Raw genomic sequence first — 17972 nt, 5'->3', positions numbered from 1 at the left:
CTAGGTTCAGGCAATTCTCCTGCCTCAGCCTCCTGAGTAGCTGAGATTACAGGCACGCGCCACCATGCCCAGCTAATTTTTTGTATTTTTAGTAGAGACGGGGTTTCACCATGTTGACCAGGATGGTCGCGATCTCTTGACCTTGTGATCCACCCGCATCGGCCTCCCAAAGTGCTGGGATTACAGGAGTAAGCCACCGTGCCCAGCCTTTGTCCTTGTACTTTAACCAAGATATCTGTGCTGAATGTGCTCACAGCCATGTCTCAGCTCTCCATTGCTTTTACTTGGTTTTAAAAAGTTTTTTTTTTTTTTTTGAGACGGAGTTTCGCCCTTGTTACCCAGGCTGGAGTGCAATGGCGCGATCTCGGCTCACCGCAACCTCCGCCTCCTGGGTTCAGGCAATTCTCCTGCCTCAGCCTCCTGAGTAGTTGGGATTACAGGCACGTGCTACCATGTCCAGCTAATTTTTTGTATTTTTAGTAGAGACGGGGTTTCACCATGTTGACCAGGATGGTCTCGATCTCTTGACCTCGTGATCCACCCGCCTCGGCCTCCCAAAGTGCTGGGATTGCAAGCTTGAGCCACCGCGCCCGGCCCCTTAAAAAGTTTTAACTTGTTAGCCAATCAGGTTTTAATTTAAACTGTAAAGTCTGGCTCCAGGCAACGAAGATCAAACACAGCATTAAGAACAACCCCAAATACACAAGAAATAAATTTGAGTGTTTTCCTTTGTTCATTGTACTCTTGCGGCATAATGGCTAGCAAGGGTACCCTTCCTGCAGTCCAGAAAGCAAAAATTACGTTGCTAAAAAATCATTTGTCTCAGAGCCAATTTTTCTTTGCAGCACCAAGCATCTATTTCAAACACATACCTAGAGGGCCTGTCAAAACTCAGATCGCTGAACACCACTTGCAGACTTTCCGATTCCGTGGTTCCCGGAAGGACCCTGAGAACATGCATTTCTAACAAATTCCCAGCTAACGCTGATGCTGATGGTCCAAGGACCACTGGTCTGAAGACCAACTTTTGGTGCTCAGTCCTGGGCTATGCATTAGAGTCACCTGGGTAGCTTTAAAAAAGAGAGGCCACACACTGGCCAATTAGATCAGAATCCCTAAAAGTGAGATCCAGGCCTCTGAGAGATTCCAGTGTGGCACTAAGGCTGATTGCTGCTCACTGGCACCTTCTCATTTGTTCCTCTCAGCTGGTAGAATTATTGCTTTTCTAAAAAAAAAAAAAAAAAAAAAAAAACTTTTTTTAAATTTGTTTTCTAAAGACAAGGTTTCACCATGTTGGCCAGGCTGGTCTTGAACTCCTGACCTCAGGTGATCTGCCTGCCTTGGCCTCCCAAAGTGCTGAGATTACAGGCATGAGCCTCCACGCCCGGTGGACTGTTCCTTTCTTATAGATTTACAAACAGGCCGGGCGTGGCGGCTCACGCCTGAAACTCTGCCTCAAAAAAAAAAAAAAAAAAAAAAAAAGATTTACAAACAGATTCAGAAGGTTTAGTTACTCCCCCAAGATCCCTTAGTCATACCAAAATTCAAACCAGGAGCTAGGTTCTTTTTTTTTTTGAGATGGAGTTTCGCTCATTACCCAGCCTGGAGTGCAATGGCGCAATCTCCGCTCACCGCAACCTCCATTTCCTGGGTTCAGGCAATTCTCCTGCCTCAGCCTCCTGAGTAGCTGGGATTACAGGCACGCGCCACCATGCCCAGCTAATTTTTGTATTTTTAGTAGAGACGGGGTTTCACCATGTTGACCAGGATGGTCTCAATCTCTTGACCTCGTGATCCACCCGTCTCGGCCTCCCAAAGTGCTGGGATTACAGGCGTGAGCCACCGCGCCCGGCCTTTTTTTTTTTTTCCCCAAGATGAGGTTTCATCATGATGGCCAGCCTGGTCTTGAACTCCTGACCTCAGGTGATCCACCCACCTCGGCCTCCCTAAGTGCTGGGATTACAGGCGTGAGCCACCGTGCCCGGCTAGGTTCTTTTAATTACTTTCTCGTCCCTCCCACTTCAGCAGGTCAGAAAGCAGACCATAGCTTTGTACTGTTTTCACAGCTAATGCTCCTTGATCACTTACGAAGAAATGGGCACAGCTGCTGTTATTCTCACGACTGCTTGTCAGCCATCACTCTCATTTGACAGAGGGAAAAAACTGAGGCACAGATAGGTAGGGCAACCTGACCTTGGTCACCCAGCCAGGAAGTACTCCAGCCCAGCCCTCTGCACTGCACTGTGGGGCTCACCTGTGGGGATGCAGAAGGTAGAGATGGCTGGACCAAGGAGGAGGCCAGCAGATGTGAAAGCTGGGCACAAAGGTGAGGCTGGCAGCAGTTCCATGCCAGCAAGCAGACGAGGACACGAAGGTGGACGAGTCACAACTTGGAAAAAATCAGGGGACTGCTGCGGCATAACAGTACCTCGGAGATGCCGCTGCAACCCTCTGCCTTGACCAGGCTGCCCCTTATATTCTTCTTCTTTCACCAGGAACCAATCCCACTAATTGCCCTGCCCAGGGCTTCTAGACAAAGCATATAATTGGCTGCCACCATCTGAAGCCAGCCACAGGAGGAAGTACTAGCGTCCCTGCGTATAGGTGGTGTTCACAAAATGAGCTCAGAACAGCCTCATTTGTCCTGCCCTCTCCCGTGCTCATTCTCTCCATCTTCTGTCTGGTCCCTCCAACTTCCTGCATCTGTCAGTTACCTCCCCAGCTCTGGACCTTGGCTTCATTTTCCGAATTCCAGCAGCTCCTCTCCCATTTGGCACTGTGTTTCCATGAACTGATAACCAGTGACACAGTCCCCTCTTCTGGCACAGCTCTCAGAATTTCCCATTTGATGTACCCAAGTCTTACGTTTCTCAATAAAAAAATATAATAATCTCCATAAAAAAGGGATCCCAGGGATCCCTCATGGTGACTCTGTCCAGGCACACACCACCCACCTACCATGATGAGACCTGAGCCCACGTGACATTGGAAGAGCTTTTGATTCGTGCTGGTGCTAATGTGGGCATCAGGTAGAGACCTAACTACGCATATGGCCCTGCGCCTTTTCCCAAGAGCTACAGCCTGAGACAGCTGGAAACCCACAGATAGCAGAACCTCTCAAAGCCACATTCACAGATAGCCCATGACCGACAGGAAAGTAGTTGTAAACAGATCAGGAGGCTTGGCATGGTGGCTCAGGCCTGTAATCCCAGCACCTTGGAGAGGCCGAGTGGACCTCAGAGTTCAAGACCAGCCTGGCCAACATGGTGAAACCTCGTCTCTACTTAAAATACAAAAATACAAAAATTAGCTGGGCAGACATGGTGGTATGCACCTGTAATCCCAGCTACTCCAGAGCCTGAGGCAGGAGAATCGCTTGAACCCTGGAGGCAGAGGTTGCAGTGAGCCAAGATCGTGCCACTGCATTCCAGCCTGTGCAACAGAGGGAGACTGTCTCAAAAACAAAAGAAAAACAGATCAGGGGATGGCATTTAGGGGTGTGGATACCCTGAAGAACCACCGCGTTCACCAAGCCACAGGGAGTAGGCACAGTCCAGTTTTTATACAGCCAGATTCTTCCTCTCTTCTGGAATCTTGTAGTTTATAAAAGGGCAATCAGCCTCTTTAGGCAGCAGTCCATGAGTTCAGGACTCATGCCGATCTGAAGAATTTTGGGGGTCTTCTACCTCCTAAAACCCTTCCTCCTTGTCCTCAGTGGTACCTGGAATTCCTTTAAAACAAGGTTTCTCAGCTTCAGCACTGCTGACACTTAGGGCCAATCGTTCTTTGCTGTGGGGAGCTGTCCTATGCCGTGTAGAATGTTTAGCAGTATCCCTGGCAGCCACCCAGGAGATGCCAGCAGCACCCCCTCACCCAGCTATAGCAACCAAAAATGCCTCTGAACATTTCAAATGTCCTCTAGGGGACACAACTGCCTTCAGCTGACAACCACTGCATTGAAGAATTACTCAGGCCACAGCCTCTAAGAAAACACAGACTGCAGAGAGAGGGGAATGCCTGCACAGGAACGAACAGCAGCCACTGATTACTGAGTGTCTGCATGGGTGGGTCATCCTATGAAGCCAGGGATGGGGTGTTGTTCTGAAGTCAATACAAGGCATGAAAATTGTGTCTGGTCAAAAGCATCCCTGAAATCTGGTCATCCCTGCATCAGGACACATGACTGTTTCCTTAGTCGAATACTCATGTGGGTATGTGTCATGAGTATGTTTTCCTAGAACATGGTAGTCACTTTCACATCACAGTTGCCCATATGAACTGTCTACAATGAGGCAGGGGTAACTATTCTGCCAGGGATTCCAATGAAATGAACTAAACTTCATTCAGCTTAACCCTGCTTCCTTATTTTTTAATTTTTTTTGAGTCAGAGTCTCACTCTGTCGCACAGGCTGGAGTGCAGGGGCACAATCTCAGCTCACTGCAACTTCAGCCTCCTGGGCTCAAGCAATCCTTTCACCTCAGCATCCCAAGTAGCTGGGACTACAGGCACATGCCACCATGCCCAGCTAATTTTTATATTTTTTGTAGAGATGAAATCTCACTATGTTGCCCAAGCTGGTCTCAAACTCCTGGGCTCAAGTGATCCTCCTACCCCACCCTCCCAAAGTGCTGGGATTACATGTATGAGCCACAATGCCTGGCCTCCTTCCTTACATATCTTAAAGGTCTCTCCCATACACAGTGAACTGTAACCTAATTGGATGCGTGAACAGTCTGGAACCGACTCCTGTACAATCACAGAATTTCAGCCAATCTCAGGTGACCAACTGTTCAAATCATGTTGAAAAAAGGCAAACAAACACTGAGTAGTAACCAATCTGGCTCTTTCTGTACCTGACTTCCATCTTCTTCTGTGTATCAATTTCCTTTTTCCGTCTGTAAATATCATCCGACCACGTGGCAGCCTCCAGGTTGCTCTGAACCTATTCTGGTTCAGGGGGTTGCCCAATTCATGAACCATTCTTTGCTCAATTAAATTCTGTTAAATTTAATCTGCCTTAAGTTTTTCTTCTAACGTTCTCAAATTTCCAGTACTGGGCAGCATTGTCATATTTCCCAGATTCACATACCATCTACATAAGCAATTAATATTTTTCTTCAAATCAGCCTGTTTCAGTCTTTAACATATGTATTTGAAATGAAATCTTTAAATTATATCCATAAGTGGAAAGCCAGTATCATTTTCCACTAACAGAGGGTACCATAACAATAGGGAAAATGGGAAAAATAAGTTAATAATTCTTTTTTTTTTTTTGAGACGGAAACTTGCTCTGTCACCCAGGCTGGAGTGCAGTGGCACAATCCCAGCTCACTGCAACCTCTGCTTCCCAGGTTCAAGTGATTCTCCTGCCTCAGCCTCCCAAGTAGCTGGAACTACAGGCATGTACCACCATGCCCAGCTAATTTTTGTATTTTTTGTAGAGATGAGGTTTCACCATATTGGCTAGGCTGATCTCAAACTCCTGACCTCAGGCGATCTACCTGCCTCAGTTTCCCAAAGTGCTGGGATTACAGGTGTGAGCCACCAAGCCGGTCTGGAAAAAGAAGTTACTAATTCTATCTAAGTTCTATTGCTTTCCAAAGCTTCTAGGCCTGAGGCCTGATGCCTCTGTTAGAAACGGAGACGGGCGAAGGAAGCAGAAGTGTTAAAGAGAGGTCAGTATCATGATAAGTCTTGCTCCGCAACACCATCAGAAGAGAGACATTCTCTCCAGGATGCAGCGGTGTTTCATGAGGAGGGTAGCACAGGGCCAGGCTGCCGGCTCCACATCCCCAGAGCTGGGTGGGTTTTAGAAACCAGCCATCAGTAGCTTGGCTGCAGGCCCCAGAGCTGGAAGGAATGGGCTGCAAAGCACAAAAGCATTTCCCACTGCACAATGGGTTCCAGACCTCCTTGGACAAACAGAGAGGTTGGCAGTAGGCACGCAAGGCCTCAGATCACCAGCAGGGGCCCTCACCCCTCAGACGCCAGACCTTCCTGCCCAGGCCTTCCTGAGAAGGGCTGGTTTTGCTGATGCTAATCACGGCTGCTTGGGAGTCAAAACCCCAAGCCCTTCTCTGTTCTGTTCAAGCTCTTCCTAAAGCTGGATGTTTTGTTTATCTGCCTCTGAATTTCCTGTGATATATAAAGCAGAATGCACAAACACAGGCCTACAGAATCAAGTAAATAATGCAAATAAGGGAACTGCTTTGATCGGGAGTGGTGGGGCCTGAGGCTAATCAGAGCACCTGACCCCAAAGAGGCAGCAGCCACTCAACCCTTACCCATTGTTCTCGGATAGAAATATAGGCTCTGAATTGCTAGAGCTACCAATTTTTCTTTTTTTCTTTTTTTTTTTTTTAAGACGGAGTTTCACCATGTTGGTCAGATGGTCTTGAACTCCCGACCTCAGGTGATCCGCCCGCCTTGGCCTCCAAAGTGTACCAATTTTTCAAGAGACACCGGAAATCTGAATTTTTTTTTTATGTGGCATCTCCATTTTTTTACCGAATTTTTTTTAACTTTATGAGAGTGCATACAAATATATGTATCACAGCAGCTTTATTTGTAACAGTCCCAAACTGGAAACAACCCAAATGCTTATCAACAGGTGAGGCCAGGTGCAGTGGCTCACGCTGTAATCCCAGCACTTTGGGAGACTCAGGCAGGTGAATCACCTGAGGTCTGGAGTTCAAGACCGGCCTGGCCAACATAGAGAAACTCTGTCTCTAGTAAAAATGCAAAGATAATTTAGCTGGGCATGGTGATGCATGCCTGTAATCCAGCTACTTGGGAGGCTGAGGCAGCAGAATCACTTGAATTTGGGAGGCGGAGGTTATAGTGAGCCAAAATCGTGCCATTGCACTCCAGCCTGGGTGATAAGAGTGAAACTCTGTCTCAAAAAAAAAAAAAAAAAAAAAAAATCAAAAAAAAACAGATGAATGGGTCAATAAATCGTGGTCTCTCTATACAGTGCATGCAGTGTGGTATACCCATCCATACATATTCCTCAGCAATAAGAAGAAATCAACTATGCCACTCAAAATAAGAGTACCTGCAAGTATGTCTCCATTTATACACAATTCCAGAAAAACGCAAACCAATCTATGGTGACAGAAGACAGATCAGGGCTTACGTGGGAATCGGGAGGAGAAGCAGGAGACAGAGATGACACAGGGCCACAGGAACTTGTGGGGCAACACTTACGGTCACTGCCTTGATTGAAATGACGGCTTTGTCTGGGTGTGGTGGCTCACGCTTATAATCCCAGAACTTTGGGAGGCCAAGGTGGGCGGATCACAAGTCAAGACACGGAGACCATACTGGCCAACATGGTGAAAACCCATCTCTACTAAAAACACAAAATTTAGCTGGGTGTGCCTGTAGTCCCAGCTACTGGGGAGGCTGAGGCAGGAAAATCACTTGAACCTGGGAAGTGGACGTTGCAGTGAGCCAAGACTGCAACACTGCACTCCAGCCTGGGTGACAGAGCAAGACTGTCAAATAAATAAATAAATAAATAAAAAGGAAAAAAAAGAAACGACAACTTCATGACTTACAGATGTCAAAACTTCTCAAACTGTACACTCAAACTATGTGCAACTATGTATGCGTCAAATATCAATAAAACTGTTATAAGAAAAATGTGAAGGCCAAACAATACGTGGGCCAAGTTCAACATCCTCTGATTCAAACCACTCCATCTACATTTACTCAGAAGTCACTGTGCACCAGGAATCATGTGAGGGGCTGGGGCTGCAGAAGGGAGGGGTGCTGAGGAATTCTCATGAGACCAGCAGGGCACGTCCAGCTTGGCCAAGGTGAGACGGTGACCCTCGGGTACTGACAGGCATTTCCCAAACGGAGTCTGTCACCTGCTCTCCATGGCTAACCTCTTAAGGTTTTCTAAAGAAGTTGAAGTGGCTGGGTGTGGTGGCTCATGCCTGTAATCCCAGCACTTCGGGAGGCCAAGGCGGGCAGATCACCAGGTAGAGAGATTGAGACCATCCTGCCCAGCATGGTGAAATCTCGTTTCTACTTAATATACAAAAATTGGCTGAGCATGGTGGCGTGCACCTGTAGTCCCAGCTATTTGGGAGGCTGAGGCAGAAAAATCGCTTGATCCTGGGAGGCCGAGGTTGTATGGAACCCAGATCGTGCCATTGCACTCCAGCCTGGCAACAGAGTGAGACTCTGTCTCAAAAAAAAAAAAATCTAAAGAAATTGAACTTTTTCTCTCTGCAAATCTAGTTGGATTGAATGCCCTCTGAACTAGTTGCCAGTTACCAGTTGACCCTAAAATTGGAAAATATCTGAGAAGGGGCCAGGCATGATGGCTCATGACTGTAATCCCAGCACTTTGGGACTGTGAGGGAGGTGAATTATCTGAGGTCAGGAGTTCAAGACTAGCCTGGCCAACATGGTGAAAACTGGTCTCTACTAAAAATAAAAAATTAGCTGGGCAAAGTGGCACGTGCCTGTAGTCCCAGCTACTGGGTAGGCTGAGGCAGAATAATCGCTTGAACCTGGGAGCAGAGGTTGCAGTGAGCCAAAATTGCTCCACTGCACTACAGCCTAGGTAACAGAGGGAGACTCCATCTCAAAACAAAACAAAACCCCATAAAAACAAAATGCAGATCCCCAGACTCACTCGGATTTGCTCAATCGGAATCAGCTAAAATGCAAACTATTCAGATAGTTCAGGCTTGACCACACACACAGTAGTATTGAAACACACGAGTCTTCACTGCCATTTCCACAAGCCTGACTTTCCCTTACCATCCTCACACCACTCATAACACGACTAGCTTAAGCTTTTCTTTAAATCAATTTATGTAAAAATGGCAACAACAACAACAAAACAAAACAAAAAACTTTAATGCAGATATGTTTAAAACAAAACTATCACTACAAGTGGAAAATCAGCATTATTTGCCACAATGAAAAAAAAAACAAAAAAAATGTAGGAAACAAGATAAAAATAAAACATTATTTATAGCTCTGGCTGGATACTGTTGCCTGCCCAAAGTTCTTAGGCTGAGGCAGGATTCTTCTTGTTTAAAAGGACAGGCCAGGCACAGTGGCTCACTTCTGTAATCCCCACACTTTGGGAGGCTGAGGTGGGGGGATCTTAAAACAGCTCACTGTTTTAAGAGCTCCAGAGACTGATTCGTGGAGATTGATTCATTGATTTATTGAACTCACTGGTCCAGGAGTTCAAAACCAGCCTGGGCAACATAGTGAGACCCCATCTCTGTAAGTAATTTAAAAAAAAATTAGCAAGGCTTGGTGGTGAGCACCTGTGGTCCCAGCTAACTCGGGAGGCTAAGATGGGAGGACTGCCTGAGCCTGAGAAGCTGAGGCTGCAGTGAGCTGTGATTACACCACTGCACTCCAGCCTGGGCAACAAAGAGAGACTCTGTCTCCAAAAAAAAAAAAAAAAAAAAAAAAAAAAAAAAAAAAATTATAAAAGGGAGACTGGCAGGTGTTAAAAGAGGTAAGGAAGGCATTTTAGCACCCTTGAGATTATCAGAAGCAATGAAGAAGGAATAACCTTCTCATTGTATGATTCAATTATATTAATGCTACATCTGTGTAACACATCTAATAGTCCACCTTCCAGGGTCAGCTTTCCACAACTTCAGAATAAGCATTTTCTCCACAGAAGAATGCCTGTCCCTATACATCCTGCCTCCAAAAGCCATATTTGCGCATCTTTTCTCCCACACATTAAGAGATTCCCCCAACTCAAATGCACATTCATTAAGGTAATTGCACGTTAGTGAGGGGTTGTTCTCAGGACCTTTGGGTCTCAGAGGCATCAGCACTCAAAGGCAGCAATCCACTCTGTGGCCACAATCCACTCTGTGGCCAACAACTTCCAGAGAAGTCACCAGCTCCTCTGCTAGCAGTGGTCAGTAGGACACAGTGATTCCCGGAGCCTCAAAATGCAAGGACGAGGCCCCAGGGCAAGCTACAAGGCTTGGGGTGTGGCCAAGGTGACAGAACTCTAGGATCCCAGTGAACAGAGGAGGCTGTCTGCACAGCCCCAGACCAGTCTGCATGAGGAGCTGTGTAGACCTGGCCTTACAATGTACATTCCTATGACCGCTTAGGAAATAACTGCCTTGCAGCACAGGTGAGGATAGGTACTTGGAAGTTTCCAGAAATGCCTTTTTGCCAATGAGGCTCAGTCTGAGCTTAACTAATAACAGTTACATTTTTAAAGAGAGCATTTCAGGCTGGGCACAGTGGCTCACACCTGTAATCCCAGCACTTTGGGAGGCCGAGGCAGGTGGCTCACCTGACGTCAGGAGTTCAAGACCAGCCTGGTCAACGTGGTCTCTACTAAAAATACAAAAATTAGTCAGGCATGGTGGCAGGCACCTGTAATCCCAGCTACTCAGGAAGCTGAGGCAGGAGAAACCTGGAAGGCAGAGGTTGCAGTAAGCCAAGATCTCATCACTGCACTCCAGACTGAGCGACAGCAAGACTCTGTCTCAAAAAAAGAAGACAGCATTTCAAATTTTCTAGCCAAAGGAAACTTTGAAAGGTGAAATGGTTACTACATAGTCATCTTCACTGCATCAACTTCCTTTATTATTTTAGAAAACCACCATGTGAAATTCACCAATCAGAAAACAAATCCTTGCTCAGGAAAATGTCAGTAGTGCAGGGTTGGAGTTTGGTGCATTTCAGATGGGAGCTAGCCTATTTGCAGAACAGCTGGTGATTAAATTATGACTATTAATAAAAATCCAGGAGGTTGCAAAAACTCTCTGGTCTGCAGTGATGAAGTTGTTATAATAATTCAAAACTTCCCTGGAGGAATTTTTATTTTTATTTATTTATTTCAACTTATTTTAATTTTTTAGAGACAAGGTCTTGCTCTGTCACCTAGGCTGGAGTGCAGTGCCATGATCATCGCTCACTGCAGCATCAAACTCCTGGGCTCAAGGGATCCTCACTAGAGGAATTTTGAAAGAGAAAAGGTTTTGCTCTCCCCACCTCCACTCAAAAGATCCTTTCTTTCTCCATCAGTAATTATATTAATACTCACAGTTATCTTTTACTGAGTGTTTATCATCTGTCAAGCACAGTTTTAAGAGCTCCAGAGATTAATTCATTAACACAGTAATGTTACCATGTAGAAATTCCATGTAGATAACCCTGTGTGAAACATCTGTGAAAGATGAAAAACCAGGTACAAACAGCCAACTAAAGGAACCTTCCCGAGTCATCCCCAGACCACAAACTTCAGGCAATGAAACATGACAACCACCTTTGATGCACTACATGAGACACCTCATTAAAAGAAAATGCACAAGAACCAAAAGACGGAAGCCACCAAGTGTCCATAAATTGACGAATGGAGAAAATGTGGTAGACAGACAATGGAATATGATTCTGCCTCAAAAAGGAAGAAAATTCGAGGCCGGGCGCGGTGGCTCACGCCTGTCATCCCAGCACTTTGGGAGGCCGAGGCGGGTGGATCATGAGGTCAAGAGATCGAGACCATCCTGGTCAACACGGTGAAACCCCGTCTCTGCTAAAAATACAAAAATTAGCTGGGCATGGTGGCGCGTGCCTGTAATCCCAGCTACTCAGGAGGCTGAGGCAGGAGAATTGCCTGAACCCAGGAGGCAGAGGTTGTGGTGAGCCGAGATGGCGCCATTGCACTCCAGCCTGGGTGACAAGAGCAAAACTCCGTCTCAAAAAAAAAAAAAAAAAAAGAAGGAAGAAAATTCTGACGCATGCTACAACATGGGTGAATTTCAAAGACATGATGTCAGCGGAAATTAACCAGTCACAGAGGGACGAGGACTGTCTGGTTCCGCTTACGGGAGGCCCATAGCGTAGTCAAATTCCCAGAGACAGAAAGCAGAACGGAGGTTACCTCTATTTGTCTGTTCTCCCACTGCTGATAAACACATACCCAGGACTAGGAAATTTATAAAGAAAAAGAAATTTAATGGACTCACAGTGCCACACGGCTGGGCAGGGCCTCACCATCATGGCGGAAAGCAGAGGAGGCGCGAAGGCAGGTCTAACATGGCAGCAGGCGACAGAGCATGCGCAGGGGAACTCCCGTGTAGAAAACCGCCAGATCTCGCGAGACTTATTTACCATCACCAGAGCAGCGTGGGAAAACCCTGCCCGCCGTCCCGCCCACGGCAGATGGGGACTATGAGAGCTGCGATTCGAGATGGGAGTCGGGTAGGGACACAGCTGAACCATTTCACCGTAAATGTTGGGGGAGATGGGAAAGGCAAGTGTTGAAATAGTGCAGAGTTTCCGTTTGGGAAGAGGGGAAAGTGCCGGAGAGGGACGGTGGTGATGGAGGCAGAATGTGTGAATGTGCTTAATGCCACAGAACTGTACGCTTCGTTAAAATGCTAACTTTATGTGATGTGTATTTTTACCATAATAAAAATGTATTTTTGCATGAAAAAAGAAAAAGAGCTGGGCGTGGTGGCTCATGCCTGTAATCCTAGCCCTTTGGGAGGCTGACGTGGGTGGATCACCTGAGGTCAGGAGTTCAAGACCAGCCTGGCCATCATGGTGAAACCCCATCTTTTTTTAAAAAAAAATTTAAATTTAAAAAAAGAAAAAAGAAAAAGAGACGTGAAAAGCATTCATTCGTGCATGCATCATTCTTTAAAAAGCATCAGTACAAAGCTCAACATGGTAGGCCGGGCATGGTGGCTCACACCTGTAATTCCAGCACTTTCAGAGGCAGAGGCACTTGAGCCCAGGGGGCTTAAGCCCAGAAGTTCAAGACCAGCCTGGACAATGCAGAAAAACCCCATCTCTACAAAAAATTAAAAAATTAGCCAGGGCGTGGTGAGGGGGCACCTATCATTCCAACTACTCAGGGGCAAGAGAATCGCTTGAACCAGGGAAGCAGAGGTTGCAGTGAGCCGAGATGGCGCCACTGCACTCCAGCCTGGACTACAGAGCAAGACTGTCTCAAGAAAACCACCTCAACACTGTAGATTCCTTCCATTCATTGCACAAAGCAGTAAGGAGTGCCAGGCAGTTACTGAGCAGCAGGGGGCAAGGTTAAATCAGGAGCAGTGCTCTGAAGATATGCAGGCATGTAAACCAACTATGACAGTAAGATCACAGCCACGCGCACAGACACGGTGCCTACTACGTGCCCGCACTCATTCAGGTGTCGTACCTGCATTAACTCAAGTAATCCTCATGGCAGTCAATTGTGGGTTTTGGTTTTTTTAAGACAGGGTCTTGCTCTGTCATCCAGGCTGGATGGAGTGCAGTGGTGCAGTCATAACTCACTGCAGCCTCCACCTCCCAGGCTCAAGTGATCCTCCTTGCCTCAGCCTCCTGTGACAGTCATTCTTATCCTCATTCTACAAACAAGAAGACTGAGGCTCAGAGAAGTGAAGAAAGCTGTCCGAGGTTATAGAGGATGCATCACACCCATGCAGTCTGGCTCAGGGTCAGTGCTTCTAGCCAAAAGGTATGAGATGGAAGAAGCCATGAAAACCACAGTCTCAGAATGCAGCGGCCACCCAGAGATGGCGAGTGCAAACAAGCTGTGGCGTTTAGGAAGGATTCCTGGAGGAAGCGACTTGTGAGCTAGGTTCCAGAGCAGAGGTTATCAAAACCACAACCTGTGGACCAAATCCAGCCAGTACTTAGTTGTGTGAGGTTTTATTGGAACGCACTCATGCTCATTTGTGTACATGGTTGTTTTTGTGGTACAGGGGCAGAAACCATAGGGCCTGCAAAGCTGAAAACAGTTATCATCTAGCCCTTGACAGAAAAAGTTTGCCAATCCTGTCCTAGAGGATTCATAGGAAAACAGTTCATGAAAGATAAAGGGAAGGTGCACAGGCCAGCTCGATGCTGACTTTGCCTTCTCCAGGTAGCTCACCCTTTTCCATTACTTCTTCCACTTGTCACCTCAACAGCACAGGCAGCTTTCACCCTCCCTGGGCCTCTTCCAGAGCCTCCTAACCACTCCATCCTCTCTTTTTTTTTTTTTTTTGATACAGAGTCTTGCTCTGTCGCCCAGGCTGGAGTGCAGTGGTGCGATCTCAGCTCACTGCAACCTCTGCCTCCCAGGTTCAAACCATTCTCCTGCCTTAGCCTCTTGAGTAGCTGGGATTACAGGTGCACGCTACTACTCCCAGCTAATTTTCTGTATTTTTAGTAGACACAGGGGTTTCACTATGTTGGTCAGGCTGGTTTCGAACTCCTGACCTCAAGTCACCCTTCCACCTCTGCCTTCCAAAGTGCTGGGATTACAGGTGCCCACAACCACACGCAGCTAAATTTTTTAATTTTTAATGGAGATGGGGTTTCACATGTTGGGGATGGGGTTTAATTTTTAATAACGATGGGATTTCATTGTTCTCAAACTCCTGACCTCAAGGGATCCTTCTGCCTCTGCCTTCCAAATTGCTGGGATTACATTCATGAGGCACCGCGTTCGCTCCCTGCATCCGCTCTTTTTTTTTTTTTTGAGACGGAGTTTTGCTCTTGTTACCCAGGCTGGAGTGCAATGGCGCGATCTCGGCTCACCGCAACCTCCCTCTCCCGGGTTTAGGCAATTCTCCTGCCTCAGCCTCCTGAGTAGCTGGGATTACAGACACGCGCCACCATGCCCAGCTATTTTTTTTGTATTTTTAGTAGGGACGCGGTTTCACCATGTTAACCAGGATGGTCTCGATCTCTTGACCTCATGATCCACCCGCCTTGGTCTCCCAAAGTGCTAGGATTACAGGCGTGAGCCACCGCGCCCAGCCCCTGCATCACTCTTAACCTCTGTATCCCTTCCACCATCCAGGCAGAAAAGAAATCAACAGAAGGATGAGTTTGGATCGGAACACTGTCGTGCTTAACACCTTCAAAGGCTCCCGATTGTTCCTAGGTGGGATTCCAAACTCTTCACTCGGACCAGAATGATCTGAGCCTAGCCTGCCCCTTCCTCGAGCCTGGTCCCGACGCTTCCTCTGCCCTTGCTGCACTCTCGGGAATCCTCTTCCCACCACCTTTTGGCTGCTCATCTGCCTATTGATCTGTTCTTGGTGTCCACGTCCCCTGCTTCTCTGTTCCACCCAGCATGGGTCCCATGAGAGTCTCTGGCTCACCCACCCTTGTTTCCTCCATATAAAAACGCTGCAATGATTTCATGGAAACTCCTGTTTTGAGGCTGGGCGGGGTGGCTCATGTCAATAATCCTGGCATTTTAGGAGGCCAAAGTAGGAGGATTGCCGCAGCTCAGGAGTTTGAGACCAGCCTAATCAACATAGCGAAACCCTGTCTCTACAAAAAACTAAAAAGATTAGCCAGGTGTGGTGGCACACACATGTAGTCTCAGCTACTTGGGAGGCTGAGGTGGGAGGATTGCTTGAACCCAGGAGTTCAAGGCTGCACTGAGTCGTGATTGCGCCACTGTACTCCAGGCTGGGCAACAAAGCAAGGCCCTGTCTCAAAAAAAAAAAAAAAAAAAGAAAAGAAAAGAAAGAAAGAGAGAGAGAGAGAGAAGAAAATAAAAATAAAATAAACTTTTTTTTTTTTTTTTTTTTTGGTCTCTTTTGGAGGACCAGACCAAAGGGCAGCAATTGCAGGTGGGCTGAATCTACCACTGTAATTTCCATCAAACCCTGCCTGTAGCCCACTAAGCCCCTCAAGATATAGATGCAATAAAAAAAGGAGCACAGTTCCTTTTTTTTTCTTTTTCTTTCTTTCTTTTTTTTTTTTTTTTTGAGATAGAGTCTCACTCTTTCACCCAGACTGGAGTGCAGTGGTGTGATCTTGTTCACTGCAACCTCCGCCTCCCGGGTTCAAGCAATTCTCCCACCGCAGCCTCCCAAGTAGCTGGGACTACAGGCCCGCACCACCACACCTGGCTAATTTTTGGTATTTTTAGTAGAGACGGGGTTTCACCATATTAGCCATCTGGTCTCAAGCTCCTGTCCTCAAGTGATGTGCCCCCCTCAGCCTCCCACAGTGCTGGAACTACAGGCATGAGCCACTGTGCCTGGCCTTAAAAAGAGGTAAAAGAGGTACTGTTCTGCAAATACAAATTCAAGGCAAGTTCCCTCTGACCTGTCACCCAAATCTTTCTGTGTCTAAATTTCACCGCCACCACTGTTCTTCAAGGAGAATGTCAAGTCCCCAGAGGCCAGGGCCTAATTTATACGGCTCGTCATTTTATTCCTAGTGCCTAGCACAGCATCTGGCACCAAGTGGGAATCTAAATTCATGTTGAGCAGGGAGTATAAATTCCACGCAAAGAGGACTCCAAGAGCCAACCCGGAGCTGTGAAACAGCACGATGCTGAATGCCTAAAGGGCACGCTGGTGTGGGCATAGCGGACAGATGACAGAATCGGGCAGTGCTGCAGACTCCTCAGATCCAAAGAGCACCACAGCCCTCGGCAGGGAAACTTTAGACTGCTAAGGTGCTGTTGAGTCCTCTGGAAGTCAAAGGTTACACTTCCAAAGATGCTGCTGTGGGCGGACAAGAGGTGCTGGAGCGGCAGAGACAATGGCCTGCAGGGCTCCGTTCTCTGCACCCGTTGCACTCAGACCTGTGGGTTTTAGATGGAGAATAAGGGGTCCTGGCAGCATCACAGTCTCCTGAGGACAGCCAGGCCAACCTCCAGGCTCCATCCTCCAGTGAGCAACAGAGGATGTAACCTGGATGCTTAAATGCTTAAATTCCCAGGAAGCTCAGGCCTTGGCCCCTTTTAGAATGAACAAGACCACAGACCTTGGCAGAGAGAGTACTAGTTTGGCACCAGGGGCAGAGCCAGCTTGACCCAGATACCCCTCAGGCTCACAGGAGGAGGGTGAGGGCTTGGCAGAGAAGGCAAGGGGTCCTGGGAGAATCTGCTCACCTTCGCCAGCTGCACCTGCAGCTTATTCTTCACGTCCGTCACCTCGGAGATGCGGGCATTGAAGGCCAGGTTGGTGTCGGTGAACTGCCTCCACATCTGATCCGACAGGGTCTCAGAGAGGTGCTCCGCCTCCTCCCGCAGCTGGATGGAGTTGGCCCGCATGTTCTGAGAGTGCTTGATGTTGTCGTTACTGAACTTGGCCCAGGTCTCGGGCACGGAGATCCTGCGAAGGCACAGGGGCGAGCTGCAGCAGGCCTGGGAGCCCTCGAAATCTGGCGTTTCTCAGCCTGGGCAGCCTCAGCCTTTGGGTCAGGATGGTTTTCCGTCCTGTGCAGTGTGGGATGCTGGGATGTTCCGCAGCATCCCTGGCCTCTACCCACTAGATGGCAGTAGCTCCCTCACCATCCCGTGTAACAACCGAAATACGGCTTCAGACATTGCCAAATGTCCCTTGGCGGAGGGGACAGTCACCCCATTAAGAACCACTGTCCTGATGAGGAGGCAAGAGAACCCTAAAGAGAACAGCTGGTTGGCAGAAGGGCATCCAGCGAGTGGGTCAGAGAGAGGGGCTCCCTCAGGCAGCTGTTTTCCCTCACACCCATACCATCACCACCAGAAATACAAGTCGGACCAGCCAAGAAGCAGGCACCGGGCACAGAGGTGGTTCAGGGTCCCTCCAAGTCTGCGATGAGAATGTGGCCATGCTACCTTCACGGCCATTCATTCATGGAGTATTCCTTCAACTTCTACCACACGCCAACCAGGCCCTTAGGAGAGGGCCCTGAATACGAATGGCAGCATCCGTGTTCTCGTGGCGATTAATTGCCAGATGAGGGAGACTGACAGTGAACGAGGAGATATTTACACATTGTGTTATGTGCAGGGAAGGGATTTAGAAAGTGGAGGGTGGAGCAGCCATGCCTCTAATCCCAGCACGCTGGGAGGCCAAGGCAGGCAGATCAGTTGAGCCCAGGAGTTCAAGACCAGCCTGGGCAACATGGTGAAACTCCCATCTCTATAAAAAATACCCCCCAAAATTAACTGGGTGTGGTGGTGCATGCCTGTGGCCCCAGCTACTTGGGGACTGAGGTGGGAGGA

The 17972-nt window shown here is 47.8% G+C and overlaps 1 protein-coding gene across 1 annotated transcript in view; it reads right to left on the bottom strand.

The window, feature by feature from the left end:
- TEKT5 (tektin 5) overlaps positions 1 to 17972 on the bottom strand; it is an 80845-nt gene that overhangs the window by 41531 nt on the left and 21342 nt on the right. The window contains exon 5 of the mRNA XM_003938737.4: positions 16875 to 17097. Within this exon, the coding sequence (XP_003938786.3) occupies positions 16875 to 17097 (223 nt within the window). The remainder of the gene's footprint in view (positions 1 to 16874; positions 17098 to 17972) is intronic.

The sequence above is a fragment of the Saimiri boliviensis genome, chromosome 12, assembly GCF_048565385.1.
Source record: "Saimiri boliviensis isolate mSaiBol1 chromosome 12, mSaiBol1.pri, whole genome shotgun sequence".
In the NCBI taxonomy this organism is placed as follows: domain Eukaryota; kingdom Metazoa; phylum Chordata; class Mammalia; order Primates; family Cebidae; genus Saimiri; species Saimiri boliviensis.
This window is presented reverse-complemented; position numbering and strand designations above follow the sequence as displayed.